General features: G+C 53.8%; 5 protein-coding genes across 7 annotated transcripts; 3 read left to right on the top strand and 2 right to left on the bottom strand.

The window, feature by feature from the left end:
• Positions 1-100: 100 nt before the first annotated feature.
• On the top strand, positions 101-398 carry LMH87_005747 (uncharacterized protein; the record flags this gene model as incomplete). Its single annotated transcript, XM_056203522.1, has 2 exons — positions 101-133; positions 186-398. The coding sequence occupies 2 exons, from the start codon at positions 101-103 to the stop codon at positions 396-398; spliced, it is 246 nt and encodes an 81-aa protein (XP_056058974.1).
• A 317-nt stretch (positions 399-715) lies between these two features.
• On the bottom strand, positions 716-1,517 carry LMH87_005746 (uncharacterized protein; the record flags this gene model as incomplete). The annotated part of the gene is made up of 2 exons (XM_056203521.1): positions 716-748; positions 831-1,517. The coding sequence occupies 2 exons, from the start codon at positions 1,515-1,517 to the stop codon at positions 716-718; spliced, it is 720 nt and encodes a 239-aa protein (XP_056058973.1).
• A 759-nt stretch (positions 1,518-2,276) lies between these two features.
• Positions 2,277-4,013, top strand: LMH87_005745 (uncharacterized protein; the record flags this gene model as incomplete). Of its 3 annotated transcripts, none has more annotated exons than XM_056203518.1 (1): positions 2,277-4,013. In XM_056203518.1, the coding sequence occupies one exon, from the start codon at positions 2,277-2,279 to the stop codon at positions 4,011-4,013; it is 1,737 nt and encodes a 578-aa protein (XP_056058972.1). The 3 variants fall into 3 exon arrangements, with proteins under 3 accessions (XP_056058972.1, XP_056058971.1, XP_056058970.1); XM_056203520.1 differs by having other exon boundaries at positions 2,778-4,013; XM_056203519.1 differs by having other exon boundaries at positions 3,348-4,013.
• A 6,015-nt stretch (positions 4,014-10,028) lies between these two features.
• On the top strand, positions 10,029-12,117 carry LMH87_005744 (uncharacterized protein; the record flags this gene model as incomplete). Its single annotated transcript, XM_056203517.1, has 3 exons — positions 10,029-10,480; positions 10,545-11,057; positions 11,121-12,117. The coding sequence occupies 3 exons, from the start codon at positions 10,029-10,031 to the stop codon at positions 12,115-12,117; spliced, it is 1,962 nt and encodes a 653-aa protein (XP_056058969.1).
• Positions 12,118-13,243: 1,126 nt separating this feature from the next.
• Positions 13,244-15,523, bottom strand: LMH87_005743 (uncharacterized protein; the record flags this gene model as incomplete). The annotated part of the gene is made up of 4 exons (XM_056203516.1): positions 13,244-13,247; positions 13,314-13,319; positions 13,383-14,366; positions 14,418-15,523. 4 exons carry the CDS (start codon positions 15,521-15,523, stop codon positions 13,244-13,246), a joined length of 2,100 nt encoding a protein of 699 aa, XP_056058968.1.
• Positions 15,524-16,351: the final 828 nt, after the last annotated feature.

The raw sequence follows: 16,351 nt of genomic DNA, 5'->3' as shown, positions 1-16,351 counted from the left end.
CGTGCGGGGGTGTGTGAGAGTGGTTGGCATCTGGCTAGATGCCCCACCATGGATGCCGATCAGGGTATGCGAGCAGGTAGCAACGAGAAGTGGCTGCACGATGTACGGTAGGTCCAATACCATTCATGAAGTTGTAGGCATCATACTTGGACTTTCGCATTCATTTATTCTCATCACCTGCCTAGGTTGTTGACTACACTCCCAACCATGACAGCGATTTCTCTGTCCCAATTCGAGTCCAATTTGGCCCTGGTTTTAGGTCCAACGAACGATCCAGGAAGTTGGGAGCCTCTGCCCACGGCTTGCCTAATTGCATCGCCGACGTTGTTTTTGTTCGCTTTGAGAGTCCTTGCAACAGCACCTCCACGGGTGATAATGTCTTGTACACGCGTGGATAGGCTACCCGCCATCGTTCGCCAAAAGTACGACGCCAGCGAGCCTGTCTCTAGATGGCTGAGCACAGGTTGGAGGAAATTCGGCATATGAGCATGGGGTGGAACAGCCAGCAATGGATGTTCCGGTGGCTTAATCCCATCCAGGATTAGCTCCAAAGCCACAATCGTTTGACACTTGGTTGTGACTTCGCCGAGAGCTTTGTCAAGGCTGGAAAGCTGGCCAAGGGAGCGGGCCAGCGCAGTGATGCTCGTTTGCAAAGATGACCTTATATATGTATCGAGGGCTTGGACTAGCAGTCGGGGAGTCCATTTCTCTGCTTTTATGCCCGTTGTTGGCGATAGTAAGTATAGTGCTGTGAGGGCGGACGTGATCCTTGCTCTAGCCTGCTCGCCTTGGGCAAATGTCATGTTTCCAGGAACTTGAAACTCGCGTACGAATCGCTCTGATGCTTCCCGAACATTTCTTTCGATTGGCGTTATAACACCGTCTTGGAGACCGCGAATCGCGTCAACTTTCCGGAGGCCGTGGCCTTCTTCCCCAGGCGCCTTGCTGTCCAACATTTCGCGAAGCGATAACACTGTATACGAACAGCGTATCAGCGCGTTGTGATCGTCATCAAAACCAGAGCTTCCAAGCTCTGCTGTTTGAATCTCCAGCGTCTTGCCCAGCTGAAGACACCTGGCGACGGATTGGCTAAGCGCAAGTGTCTCCCACAAGCGCAGCGCAACTTGGCGCACCTCCTCTGCTTCAGCATGCTTATCGATGACCTCCTTCTCAAGCTGCTTGTAGCTACTGTTGAGGCTGCTTATTTGCGCATCGAGCTCGTTTACTATATTCTTGCTGGCCTTGGCTTGCGAGCCTGCGTGTTCGAAGAGGGGGACGGCCGATCGAGTCGTCAGGAGGTCGATGTGTGAATCAATTTCTTGGGCATCAAAGAGGACGCGGGACAGAGGCGTGGAGAGGTCCAAAGGTGAATCTTGTGGGTTGTTTGTGGCGAGAACTAGAGAGTTCGCAAACGAGGTAGCGGAGAAATCGGGAGACAGAAACGTCTCGTAGTCGATATAGGACGGTTCGTTGTCATCTTGGGGGCTTGTTGGGTGCGAAGCCGTTGAAGCTGTCATTCTGTCGGGATCGAGTCTCCCGAGGAGGAGGGGCAATTAGATGGTGTCACTAGGGACTCAATAGCCTAAGACGGCGCTGCAAGGCTGCGAAATCGAAAAGCTGTGGTGGGAAGGCCGGATGGCACGAGTGTCAGTACACCTCTGCGGATATCCAATGCGGCACTGATGCAACTGACTGACGTGGCTCAGAAAACGCCATGCAAAACGCGAGCAACCCGAATGCCACTCACCACTCTAGTGTGGCCAAGCGGAAATGCTGGATGAATGTCCTCTGCCCCACCCGAGCTCGCTGTCTCGAGTGGCTAACGTTACCTAGGTAGGTACCGTACCTACCTAGCCTGTTGAGGCCTAGAAGAACGCCCGACAACGCTGCAAAAGCACTGGCTGTGAGGTCATTTAGGCGTTGCCAGCGCCACCCATTGCCAAATGCCCGCCGGGCGAGCCATTTACCAGAAGTGGAATCCACTATAATTACTCCGTACGGGGTGCTGGAACGGCACTTCCGGTGCCCGATCGTCCAGCCTCTCTCCGCGAGTTCCGCGTCAGCAATGAAAATTTCCCATTCCCTTCCTCATCCCTATTTCTCGTCTCTCGCATTGTTTCCCACATAGTAGGGCCCGGAATCTGTATGGTCGACTTTTGCGAATTCATGCGCGACCGTAGCAACTGCTGTCGCCGCGACTGAGCCAAACATTAACAACAAAACTCTTTGGAGCGCCAGAATTGCGACATTCCTCCAATCGCGCGAATCACAACAAGATGCCTGGAATACGGAACCTCATTGCCAGAGATCAGCTGGATTGGCCCGACGCCGGAAATGGTAAAAATGAGACCATTCTTGGTGGTGTGCGCTTTCCATTATCGACATTGGACCACTTCAACTACACGTACTACAGCAATGGAACGATGTCCAATGGGTCGCGCTGCTACCTGACGTTCAAGCCGTACCAACCCGTTGAACTATATCCCAACGGCACATTTCTCAATGCGACATCTTGCTACCATGCTATCGATAATATTGCTGTGCGCGGCTATGTTGGCATCGGTTTCGCGGTTGCTTATGGAATCGCACTCGTGCTGACGATAACGGTTTTGACGAAACACGGAAAACAGTACCTCCCGAAAACGAAGCGATTTTTCCCGATCGGACGGCGATGGCAGTGGTACTGGGCATGCTTTGTATGCGCTTGTGCTCTCATCAGCCTTTTCATCAATGTCGATGTCGACCGGTATCGTGTCCAGGAACTCCCCATTGTTGTTATGGTTTTCTTCTGGTTTCTCCTCTGCCAGGGCACCACGGCTTTGGTATGGGAGTCAGTTAGACATTGGGGCAGTTGGCAAGAACGACAGTTCGTTGACCCCAATCCTTTCGTTCTGCCTTCGGATGACAGACGTTCGAAAGTCGAGTTCTGGCTCCCCATCTGGTTCTATTTCTGGACCTGGCTCAACTTCTTCCTCGTGGTGCCCCGAAGCTGGACCTTTGTCGAGAAGCAGCGCTCCCCGGAACAGACTGCTGCTATTGCCATTCCGGCGGCACTTAGTGGCCGCTTCAAAGCTGGCGCATTTTGCCTTGCAATCTCCTGGCTTACGATCCTTTTTTCACTGCGCCACTCAATTCTTCATTACAAGCCGAGAAACCGCGGGCTGCTCAACAAATCAGTCGGGCTGGTACAGTCTGTGCCGCTGCGATTTGTGCTTACCATCCCCCTCTTGGGAGCCCTCATCGCCTACCAGATCTTCATGTCGTTTAATTGGGAGCTGTCCATCCTTAGATTCCACGGCGTTGTCCCAGTTCAGTTTGGCTGGGGATTCGGACCATCGCTTGCCATCATGCTTGTTCAAATCATATACGGATATGTCAGCCCGAATGAAGACAAGGATCTAATTCGCCAACGTCGTGAGCGGGGTGAAGTCATTGATCGTGAACTGGGACTTGTTAAAAAGCCCGCTTGGTGGCGTCGCGTGAGAGGCGAACACGAGGAGCTATCGTTCCGCGAGCGTATTTTTCGCAACGTCAAGGAAGTTGGAGGCGAGCGCGGCATCGGCCGGAGAGAAGAAGATGAGATGGAGAGACATATTCGGCAGGAAGCGCTTCGCATGGCCGTCGACGATGGCATTGAGCTTCCCAACATGCCGCAACGCCAATCCCAGAACCCCCGAGAAGACAGGGCTGGAGTACGGGATATCATAAGCAGCCAGCCTAATTCCGACACAACGCCTCTGCCTCGATACGAGGGCAAGTCACAACGCAGGCAGACTGAGCGAGTTGTGCAGTCTGCCGCGGGAGTCTTGTTTCCCAACAATGAGGCTGAGGCCGCACGAGCTCGCCGAGAGGCCGAACTTTTCGAGGATGGTCCTCCGCCTGCGTACACAGATCCGGCCAGAGGACGCCATACGTCGGAGAGACCAGACTCTGCGCACCGACAGAACAGCACATCGACAACGAATTCTGTGTCTGCTCCACCACAGCAAGTGCGTAGCATGTTGGATGTTTAGAAGCACATGCATGCTATACCTTTGCGCTGGAAAATCAATTTTAATTTTGGAAGCTAGTATTTGCACACGACTGTCCCAATTTTGATGTTTCGTAATAGCTAGGCGTTGGTGTTAAACTGATATACGAGAATACATACTACGAAATCGAAGTACATTTAACCTGTGAACCCTCGGATGCTGTGGTATTACCCGTGTGTAATGAGCATCTCTCTTAAAAGAGTAAGATTGTACAGCAGAAAGTCAAGAGTCGTCGACAGATACGCGAGGTTTCACGGGTGTCACTTGCACAGCGAGTTGAGGAGCGTTTCACTTGAGCAACATGACCCAGAACAATGCCCCATTATGTCTTGTACAAAGCTCACCTCGCCGGAGCTGACACCAACGTTGTGCGCTTCATCACTAGGGTGCGAGAGCCCTGCATTTTGCTTTCCTGGAGTCGACGACATTGCACATGGGCGCCAAAAAAAAAAAAAAAAACACCCCCCGCAGGAACAAGGAACGCCATGCAGGGGCGAACCGAGTTGGCCGAGCTCGCGATGATACCATTCAGGACGAACGGCGGTTTTATCCTGTGCGTTGATGGATGCGGCACGGGTAGTTTTTCTTTCAATCTTTTATTCCGTAGTGGCTAGAAATTTGGCACTCAGCCACCAGTAATATATCGTTGTGGTATCATCAAGGGCACTTGGTGTCGAGCGCGCCCGAGGCACAAGGATGCACAGAGCCTCATCAAGGGTCAGGCCCACGTTCTCGGGGACTGGTGAACCAACTGGCGGTCAAGACGATGGGCCTAGCTCATGGTGTTGGAGAATACGACTGGGCAAAGTGGTACTGCCTAAAAAAAAAACCCCTGCCAGAGAAGATGGCTGGAGCTTCGTGCTCTGACCTCTCTGGAGGCGGGGCGGAAGGCTGGGCGAGAAGAGCGTTATATCGTCAGGCCACGGGTAACTCGTTTTAGCCTTCCATCGGAGCTGGCCCCTGGCGTTACGACCTGTTGCTCCGAGTTATGATCCATGGAACATAAAATAAAGTATACAACTAGTACACGAGCTTCGGCGTTGTACTCTGTAGAACAAGGCTACCGTGAGGAGGATTACAGGCGGTGGTGATGTTGCTTGTAGCGTACTTTTCGATCTTACCCTACCCAGTAATACGACGTCGCACCGCGGTTGGCCAAATGCAGGCTCCGCTGCGTGAACGAACAGGCGTATGGTATGGGGTCGTCTACGACACCCATTGCATGCTTCTTCACATGGGCGTTTCTTTGCTCAACATGCGTTGAGGGATGCGAGACTTCTTTTACAGCGACCTGCAGAAGAGGCTGATCCGGCCGCTAGGCTCAGCTGCAGTGTGGTGTTGCCCAGAAGGATCCGCAGTCGGTGAATTATATCCCGACCGGGCAATGATAAATATCAAGGCAGATATGAGGAAGAATGAAACATAAAATGCAGCGTGGCACGGCCTGGTTGGCCTGATCACAGTGGGGGATTCATGCCCTGCCGATGGATGGGTGTTGAGCTCCAGAGCGAAGCGTGACCTACATGCATAATGCATGCGCCGCGGGAAGCAATACGTAGGTGTGGCTAGCGTCTTGCCCTTCATTGTAACTGAGTGATAGGAAGGTAGAAGGCAAAATTGAGAAGTTTGACATCTATTGAAGGATGGAATAGAATTGGATCTGCAGTGGCGGCGATTGAAGAAGAGCGTAACATGGCATATGTATAACTTTGTAGATGGCTGCTACTCCGCGCAACCATGCAAGGGAGAGCAATTGCTCACGTCTGCAACACCATACGACGGTTCAACCTCGTTTGAGAGGGACAGGCCGCTACTCGTTGTAAAAGAAAAAGAAAAAAGAAAAAAGGAAACCAGTAAGAATAAGAAGAAAAACCGAGGCGCGCAAAGCAAGCTTCAGCGCCGCCTAGACGGCCGAAAAAGTAACTTTGCTGTGCGGTGCATGGGCGGAACGCTAGTGGCGGATAATAGCTCGTAACTTAGTGCTTCAACAAAGTGCCAACGGCCGAGACTTGACATGCTCCCCATGTAGCCGACATCTTCTAAGTACATGGCCACGATGGTCAGTATCTTTGCTACACTATGATAAGAAGCGAAACTACTGTAAGGGCCTTCTCGCAGCAGATCGCTGTGCCCTTACTTACCCTTGCAAAGTTCGGTCTACTGCGAGTCATCTGTCTTGTCCGGCAGCGGCTGCTGGGCGAGCCACGGTATGTTTCCTACCTAGGACAGGAATGCATGGTAGGTGCTGTTTACGGATGAAAGCGAGCCATGGCGATCTATCCGCCCGGTCTAAATCTCGTAGTTGTTTCGCGCAAAGCGTCGCAGCTAACCAACGATGTCGTATGTTTTGCGGAGAGGCCCCTGGCCAAAACGAGTTGGTCGTGTCTTGGGCATACATCCAGCCACGGCCGGCGTCGAGCCATCTTGGAAACGGCAACTTCATTTCCTCGGCTTTTAGGAAGCTACTTCAGGCAGTCAAGATCAATCGAAGCTAGATTAAGTGATACGGCGAACCTTATTAGTCGAGGGCTGTCCGGCGCGGTGACAGCTCTGTGTGGCCGGTAGGTAGTCCTGCTGCGATGGTGATTCGCTTCAGCCCTGGGCCAATGGCAAGCCTCATAATACCAAGCCACCCGAGCAAAGCTTCCCCGAGGGAAAATCTACTTATTGACGGGCTAGCCATAGACGGCTGGGTAATTGAAAGAAAGTGTCGCCTGGATGGGCAAGTCGCTTAAGCTGAGCAAGACCGCATTCAGGCACGAGATGCCTGCCCATTCCGCAAACGGAGCTGGAGGGGAGAACCAGCCACACAGCCCCAGGGTACACTCAGTCGCGGCGAGGGAGAGTTTTAGACCCAAGTAAATCTTGTTGTGTATTTCCGAGCGCAAGCAGAGCATACTGGTAGATAGAATGCGACGCTGCAAATGAGGCTGAGGGCAGTCTGTGGCAGGCTGGCGTGACGCCGGTGGTGGTGGTGGTGGTGGTGGTGCCAAAAAAATGGGCTCTTCGCCGGAGTTTCCGCAACCATCAATGAGTAGTGTTGGGTGATGGTGGCAAGGAAGAGAAGAATACTATGCTGACACGACGGAGCACGTTGGTTATTGTACCAACTATCGTGTGCCCGTGGCGGTTGCCATCTGTGCCTCAAGAGGGCCATTTGGCCGGAATAGCTTGCGACTGGCTGGCGGCATGATTCCACGACCGTGGCATGCAAGGACTACTGCAGTGAGCAGGAGGCGCGAGAGCAGAAGAAGTGATCTAAGAGGCCGGATAAACCAGGAGAGGCGATACCTGCATTGGTGCAAAAACACCAGCCCAGGCCGTGGCCGTGTACTGGTATCGGCAGGCCTAAAAGTTACCTGGCGGAGCACGTTGGCGGCTTGCGGCGATATTTTTCCAAGCCAGCCAGTCATGGTGGGTGGTGGGGAGACAGAGTCGAGTTTGGCAACACGCTATTCGGCAAGGACCAGTGGAACGCCTGGAGTGGCGGAAGCTTGCGGTGCTTGATGGAGTGATGAGTGCCTGGCGGCGACCTGGCAGGCTGGCAGATTCACAGGCGGCGACAGGTACCTTGCGACGCCGCAGGCGGCACAGCACACGGCGGGACAGGCGCTGGGGCCCAAGGTTTTCCCTCGACCCCTCCCCCACTCGGCTGGGCGTCATGTACCTGGCCGGTCTGCGCTAGGCTGGTGCAGATGACCTGTACCTTGCTTGTCGGACCTGTCTGCCCCTCTTCCCGACTCTTTTTTCTTTGCCTGCCTGCCACCGCACAACTAGCCTGGGCTGCGGTGGGTGCTGCGCTGTCTGCGTAACTTTTGCGCTCGGCAACGACGGAAAGCTTGGTGTCATCGGACGGCCTGGATGGCTTGGGGTTTGGTACGATCTTCCTCCGCTGGCTGGGTTGGGCTGTGTAAGGATACAATGGATACCGTCTCACGGCAGAAATGACCGTGTCGTCACTCTCTGAGAAAAAGCACACTGTTCTTGGCAGCAGACAGCTTGATATGGCTGGGCTGAGTTTTCTCAAACCTTGCTGCCGACGGGGTGCACCGCTGCTGCTGCTGCGACTATCCGACGACCAGCGACAGGCTAGCCCCAGGCACCACCACCACCTGGCTGACGACGTGCTTCAGCGCTAGAGCAGGACCACTACTCCGTACAGTAGTAACTGACATGACATGGTCGTCTGAAGGCGCTGACTAGTGGCTGGGTCGGGCTTTTGCGATCACCATTGCACCAGTAGCGGAGGCGCAAAGTAATGTGGCACAGTACCAGTCAAGCAGTGGTCGAGGTGATGGATGGTGGTCCAAGAGCCGCCACCTGCTTTTGTTCGACCCCTCTCCCCTTGGCCTCATCGGTCCCCCCTGTCAACAGTACGTTAGCAGGGCCCGGGCTCCGTATATCACGGCGCGCCAGCCTCCTGCAGCAAGTCGACCGCCCGAGTCACGGCAAGTCATTGTCACACAAGGTTCCCGACATGCAGAGCGGGAGGTGAACGCCATCAGGCATGCTTACAACGAATATTCATAAGGTATCCGTTCTCATTTTGCCAATGTCTGGAACGGTCCAATCGTGACTCTACTGGTAGCAGCCCATGGGTTCGCGGCTTTTGCGTCTCTGCAGGCCCCATACTGGCCAAAATAAAGTTACACGGCGAAACGCAAGCTGGCACACGGCCGCCCTGGGATGCAGCCTGCACCAGGAGCCGTCACCACCCAGATAGGTGGCCGGGTTCTGGTTCGTGGGCTGCTGTCAAGACATGGTTTTCTAGCACTAAATCACCTCATGTAGCAGTAGTTACCTATTGTGCCTGTATTTACGTACTCGTTGCTCTGCGCCCCAGCTTGAGCCAGGCTGCTGCCCCTCAGGCAACCAAAAATAGCAGCCGACCTAATTAAAACAAGCAACCCCCAGCAGCCAAAAGCCTCAAAGGTTGTTCGCCAACTAGCTTGTTTAGTACAGTTAGTTGTTTAATAACCATCGTACTGGTAGCTTCATCGATCAGCTAGCTCCAGCTGAAAGGCTGTTGTGGCTCGCTGATGGCTGATGGCGGTGGTTGGTGTTGCTCGCCCGTCCCACCCCGGATCCGGACTCCACCAGCAAGTGCGTTCGAGGGGAAAAGCAACCACAAAGACATCACCTGTCTCCGCCCGCCCACTTGTCGCCACACTTCAGTCTTGAGCCCCTGCCTCTCGGCCTCCTGGCTCGTCTCGCCTGTCCTTTCTTCTACATCTTGCATCCTGTTCCTGTCTGTATCCTGTGCCTCCTCCACTCATCTCAATTTCTGTGCCTGGCCTGGTCTACCACCCGGCATTATATTTCTATTCTCATCATAACCACCGTTGCCCGTATCGCACTTCTCGTCCAGACCCTCGTGCTGCCACTTATCTTCCTCTTCTTGTCTTAATTGCCCCTCCCCTGCAGCCGCTTATCCTGCCTGCCCGCCTCCTCCCCTGTTCGCTGCCCTGACTCAATCTCAGGTCAAGTATCCGTTGGCCCTCTACCCAACCAAGCCAACCTCTTAGACGCCCGCAGGGTTTTTCCTCTCGCTTCTTCTTTCCATCCTTCCGCCGAGGCAGGCAAGAGTCATTTCACACACACAACCCTTCGCAACATTCCCTCTTGTTGCATCACCCGCACCCTGTACTCCGCATGCTGCTCGATCCGCCGCCAACCCAGACACCGACTTACGCCATACCACGCGCTGTCAGCCTTCCTAGTCACCACTTGTCTCGGGCAGAGCAGGAGCTTCTGCTGGAACAAGTCAGTCGACCTACATACCTACCGTCTGCCTAGAGCCTGCACTGTTTCTCGTCGCTACATCATCACGTCGCTGCTTTGCTCGCCCCGCGCCGACTGCGCCCGCTTCTCAGCCTCACCGCAGTTGCACCACCTTTTCAAATAGTAACGCTTGGATAACATAACCAATTTTGAGCCCCTGGCGTCAACCTTCAAGTTGTGACGGCCAAGCACCTCTAGCCATCGCCACTGTCTGCGATGGCCGCTGCCTTTCGGCCAGTGAATCCTCTTAACCTCACCGACTCCCACGAGGACACAAGCACCATGATGACTTCATCTCAAACCACACCCCGCCCTAGCACGGCACCTCAACCACACCCTGAAATTTCGAACGACGATGGAAAGACGCCAACGCGAGTCACTTTTGGTGTCTCTAACGATGTCCACAACCAACGAAACGACCAACCTCAATCAGAAAACGCCAACTCCTCCGCCACGACCTCGCCGAATAGAGACTCGATGGATGTCGACATGGATGACTCCGATAATGAAACAGGTGTTGGGGATGACAACGGCGGATCTGACGGCGAAAGTGTAAATGGCGATGGAACCAAGTCCAAGAAGAAGAAGTCTCAACGCTTCTACTGCACCGACTATCCTCCCTGCAACTTGAGCTTCACCAGAAGCGAACATCTTGCTCGCCACATTCGGTATGCCTCTTTCTCGTGACGTTTCAGATTTGATGCAAAGACCTCGTGCTAATGTCGGCGGAAGAAAACATACTGGAGAACGCCCATTTCAGTGCCACTGCTCACGACGCTTTTCTAGACTGGACAACCTTCGCCAGCATGCTCAGACCGTACATGTCAACGAAGACATCCCCATGGACTCTCTCGCCGCTACCGGTTCCAGATTCCAGCGTCAAATGCGCACTACCGACAGAGCCCGACACGCTGGCAACAGAGCCCGAGCATCGACAAGTGGTAGCGCTGGGGGCCCTCCTCGCGGCCACTCCAAGTCACTGTCAACGTCGAGTATTAACTCCATCGGGTCGATGGGCTCGTCCTACGGAATGCCTATGCACGCAGATCGACGGCGGCCACCACCTCTGGTCATGTCTGCAGACCCACGATCCAGGATGTCAGTCGAGTCGTACCGCAGCGGTGTTGATAGCAACTACTCTTACAGACCACACTCGCCTAGCGATTTCAGCACTCCGACATCCGCCACGTTTTCTACCGCCCAAAGCAGTCCACGCTGGCCCTCTGGCATGGGATCCCCGACAACGTCAGCACACTCACACTCACACTCACATTCCCGTTCCCAAAGCATGTATACGCCTGATCATAGGAGCTCGGGACGCCGCTTGAGCGTGCCATCTGGTGTTGCCCCCTTCCAAGCGCATGGAACCCCGGCCGGTCGCCTCTCATTTGGCCCAGCACTTGTGAACAGCTCAAATGCCGGCGCATTCTCTCCCCCGAACCACAACACTGTGCCTTCCCCAGCAGGACACGCTCCAGGATGGTCTGGTCGCCGTGATAGCACGTCTAGTAACAATGCAGACGATGGTTGGCGCAGACGTACTTGGCATCCGGAAAGCCGCGCGTACAACGGTCAACAACCACCACTGACTGCACAGTCCGCTGTTCACCCAAATCCTCCACCACCTATGGCCACGCCGACGAACGCACAGTCCAATTGGCGGCTCCCTGGAATCGAATCTTTCGACCCTCTTCCCCAGCGCCCGCCAACGCCGCCTCGTCGCACCCATTCGCCGATGGCTGTTGATCCCGAGAGCTATCAGCGCCGCATGCCTAACGCGCACCTGGATTCCATTCCCGTGGACGATCGCCGGAACTTGAACAGGTACGATGCCAGTCTCCAGCGTGGTATCAACCGGCTTGATATTGGCCATCGTACTCCTCCAAGCGACAGCGCAGGCAGCTGGGCCTCTGAGGCGAACAAGGCAGTTCAAGCGCAGGCCGAGCGCGTCCACAATCATGTCCGCTTCGAGGAGCCCCCACGTGAGCGTTATGGTCCACCTCCATCGCGCTCTCTTCACCAGCATACTATGTCTGCTCCATCGTTTGCTACAAGTCGGGAGGCTAAGCGCCACGGCTGGTACAATGGTCCTGTTGCGGCCCAGAGGGATAATGCGCCAGCGCAAGACAGCAAGGTCGCGCAGGTCGACAAGATGGTGCACCCCAACTTTACAGGCTTCTCTGGCTTCCCTGTGGCAGAGCAGCCGCCACCAGCACAGCAGCAGCAGGAGCATCCTGCTAATAGTCGCTTTGACGCTCTTGTTGCTGTTGCCACCAACGAGAGCTCCACTGCCACAGCCTATTGAGATGCTACCGAGTCGCCCGATCGTTGCTCTTTGGGCTATGTGGCATCCTCTCATAATGATGACGAATTTCTTTTCCTATTCCGGATATGCAACGTTGGAGTTTGTCTTTTGATTGTCTTACGAGCTCGCTCACGGTTACAAAGTTTATTCATCGATGTACGAATAACTTGAGATGATGATGAAGCTGCGATGTTGACGCGTTTGCTTTTCTGTTCTTTTGTCATGATTTTCAAGCACAAAGACCTGTCTCCAAGACTCACGTCATGATAGTGACCAGCAATGTTACCAGAGTGGGGGAGCGCATCAGCTCTGAGAATGAGCGCGGAGGGTCTGTATGCGAACTGGTAAAATTGTTTGATATTGATACCCAAAGACTATTGCTCTCCCACTCTATGATTCGACTCTGACGCTTTGGTGCCGCTTGGGAGGCACCGGGATTGAGCAAGATTTGTTTTTCTCACGCAAGCGATCCTTTTGTGTTTTGTATCTTGATTTTACGTCGCCTCTTCTATGACGCCAATTCGTCGTCTATTTGGGTTTCTTTTTGGGTCTTTTATCAGGGTGATCAGCTTTTCTTGCTATTGTTCGTTTCACGCGAGGAGTTTTTTTTTTAGCGCTACGAAGACATGAAGATACCTCCAATATATATGCATGACTGTTTACAAGTACTGCCCTTCGTGATTTGGTGATTTGTAGGAGTAGCGCGGTTCGGACCTGCGGTTTTTACTACCCGGGCGGACTCTACCTAGAAATGAGAAATTAGTGGCAGGTTCACAGCACAACTGATGCATCCACAATGTCTCCATGCAAAATTAGCTTTCAGCAGAGGACTTGGAAGAATAACAAATAATCTAGAGAAACACCAAGTAGAGAAGTAAGGATATAATTTTGATCGTGAAATTTATCTTAGATCTTCTTAATGCTACTGTTTATATTGATGTGGCATTTTTGTTAGAATTGGTGGTGGCAGTTAGCGCGAGTAGAGTCGGTCTGGACAGCAAAACGACGAGGTCCGACTACCTTAGCAATACTCTTTTGTAGTGACCGCAAGACGTGATACAGCACAGCACAATTTACGGCCTGGTGATGATGAGGATGCATCGAACGCTTCATTAGGTATCCGTTATTATCTAGTCAGCATTAGCTAGCTCATTTGCTTTTCAACCCCCCTTAGCTAGTGTACAATGGTCAATTACAATATGCTTTTTCTCTCCTCTTACAGTCCGCCGCTGAAGCCACCCGCCGCTGCAAAACGCAGCTGGTACTCGCGTAGATCCGCCCAGTGCCGGAGCTCTGCGTCCTCGTCCTCGGCCGTCATCTGGTTCGGGTCACCGCCGCCGCCGTTCTTGGTCGTCTCGCCCGCGGGGCCCGTCTTCTCCAGCTTCATGAGAATCTCAATGAGCTGCTCGAGGGCCTCCTCGGACTTGACGGCCAGCGGGCCCTTGCGGTGCGGCGCATCGTTGAGAAGCGTCGACGCCACCTGCCGAATTTTCTCGACGAGCGAGCGTCCGTTGGGCTCCAGGTTGCGCTGCGAGATGCAGCCTAGTACCATGAGTAGGTTCTGGACGATAAGCTCGCGCTCCGTCGACATGAGTTCGTAAATCTCCTTGTCGTCGCCACCGTGGTGATCGTCCAGGGCTGCCTTGTTGTCCCCGTTTTGGCCCTCAGCGGAGTCGGGGTGCTCCGTCAGGTGGATGTCGCGCAGGTCAAAGTAGAGCTCGACAAAATAGGATCGTGTGGCAAGCTGTGACACGAAAATATTGGCCTTTTGGATCTCGTACTGGAGCTGGCGGCGACGGACTGGATGTGTCTTGATCACGTTGCGCAAATCGTGCGAGGGCTGCATGTTGGGCCAAACAGGCGGCACGTACTGCATGCCGGACTCGTCTAGGCTCGCCAACGGATTTGAGTCGGCGCTCGAGCTGCCTAGCTGGAGTTCCGGTGGTAAGTTATCGATAATGCTCTTGGCAGCCATCAGGCCGTCTCGCAGCAGAATGCGCTGATCGGCCCAGGGTAGGGTACTCATGCCGTACGCGAGCTCAAGGCTGACAATGCCGTTCATAGTTGTATATATGTCAATGGCAAAGCGGAATCCTGTGAGCAGGGTAACGCTGCCGTCGGCTTGGTGGATGACTTCGTTTGCTTGAATACATATGTCGTCGACATTCTCAGGGTATGCCGGGTATGGGAGATTCGGAGTGGACGGCGCGATGACCATGTCATTGTGCGACGTAAGTTGAAATATTGTTCTAAACATTGTCAGTATTTGCTTTGCATGGCCAGAGTAAAAATAAAATTACCTGTTGCCGAGCAGCAAGCACCAGAATATTCTCTTTCCAATCTGATCCTTGATGTGGTTGAATGGAAGAGGCTCGTTCCCGTAAGTTTCGTGCCCAAAGTTTGGTTGCTCGCCCTGGTGCTTGGGCCGCGTGAAACCAAGCTCGCGGATTAGAGTAAGAGTCTCTGAAAGGAAAATACGAGCGACATTGTACTGAATGGTGTAGGCTGCACCAAGGCCCAGGAAGTAGCTAGTCATGGCATCGTCCAGAGTCTTGGGCTGCTTGACAGGCCACCTGGCTCCACGGGTATGGAGTGCAATGTCGCGGCACTTGTCTACCATTACCACGGCCTTGGGAAACAGATGCGTGCTATGTTGAGACTTTAGGTGTTCTCTGACAGAGCGAGGGAAAGACGCGACCAGCGCGCCGATCATGCTAGACAGTAGACCTAGGAATTCGGGACGCGTACGGTCTTCTCGGTTGGCAAAAGACTGACGGAATGTAGGCTCGTGAGGGAACGGCGCAAGCGGATGGATATATGTGAAGAAGTCGTCGACAAGAAGCTCTAGAACTGGCATTGGCGCAATTGACTCTGCGTCGAGAACAGCGTCTGATGAAATCGTCAGGAGCGTCTTGGCCGCATTCTGGGGCGATGGCGAGGCGGAAAACCCAGAAATTGGAGTATCGACGCGTGCTTTTTTCGCGGCTTTGGCAGCCTCGGCATGCTTATTCGGCGGTCCTCGACGTTTCGTCTCGCGATTGTAGGTGCAGTCGACATTCAGCTCGCGACATGGCCGGCAGGGGATGTTGGAGTCGTCGCATTTGACTTTACGCATACTACACATGTCGCATGCGCGTCGTAAACGGGTCAACTTGGGGTTGATGGTCGGATCCCGCATCATGGCACTGCTCTGCCCCGAGACCAAGTGCGCGGGCATCTCAGCACCCGGGCCGAGATGCGCGACGCCCTGCTGGCCGACGGCCTGCGCAGCAGCATGCTGCAGGGCCTCGGAGTTTTGGATGGCCTGAGCTGCATCGCTGGCAGCCTGCAGAATCTCCAAACCATTGCTGGCGTATGCGTGCGCCGTCGTGTGGGGAGACGCAGGAGGCGGTGGAGATGCAGACATGATGCACGAGCGATCGCGGCGCGATTCTCGAAAGGTGTTTGGATATGGCTGATTGTCGGCGGATGTCCGGGAATTGAGGTTGAAGCGAGGTGACGCCGATGGTTTTCCAGGAGCAGCTAAAAAAATCAGGCGGGCGGGCGGCCAGTGGCCAGTGACCGACCAGGGGGCGAACTCACTCGCGTGGGAGGAGCAGTCACGTGCGCTGATGGTTTGCTAGGAGATCGCGTTGTTAGCGGCCGGGTTTGGGCGTGCAATATTGACCCTGGTCATGTAAATGAACTGTCACTGGTAGAAACATCTTTTCTTATTACAGGCGCAGAAAGCCACGGTAGCACTGCAGGGACCGTGTTATTTTTTTTGGCTCGCGTCGTTCCAAAAGTCCCTTGTAGAAGAGCTGCGGCCTGTTGACTTTCCTTGCAATTTGATCAAGCATATTCTGGTACACTCTATAATAGAGCTAGAAAAGGTAATAACTGCACATAGGCTAGAATCACATTTGCTATGCAGATAGCACTAAGAGGTCTCACTTAGATTATCCGCACATCCGGTGGTGTTGGAGACATTCTGAAGGGGTCTGGTTCGGGACTGCGCTGATGGTGCGCGGACACTATTTTAACAGACAGGCACGAAACGTCCCACATATCATTAATTAGAGCGGGCAATGCTCGTGACTCTCGGTGCTGAACTGAGAATAGTCAATTAGAGGATTGGGCAAGCTTGTAATTACGAAATTATCATTACATTTACAGCCACGTCAAACGTCGTGATGTGCCGTTCACCGCAATCTGGAAGCCACAAAGGCATTGGCCATCTGGCCCTGTCAACTGC

This window comes from Akanthomyces muscarius, chromosome 1, assembly GCF_028009165.1.
Source record: "Akanthomyces muscarius strain Ve6 chromosome 1, whole genome shotgun sequence".
Classification (NCBI taxonomy): Eukaryota; Fungi; Ascomycota; class Sordariomycetes; order Hypocreales; family Cordycipitaceae; genus Akanthomyces; species Akanthomyces muscarius.
The sequence above is the reverse complement of the archived record's forward strand: the minus strand, read 5'-3'. Positions and strand labels throughout refer to the sequence as shown.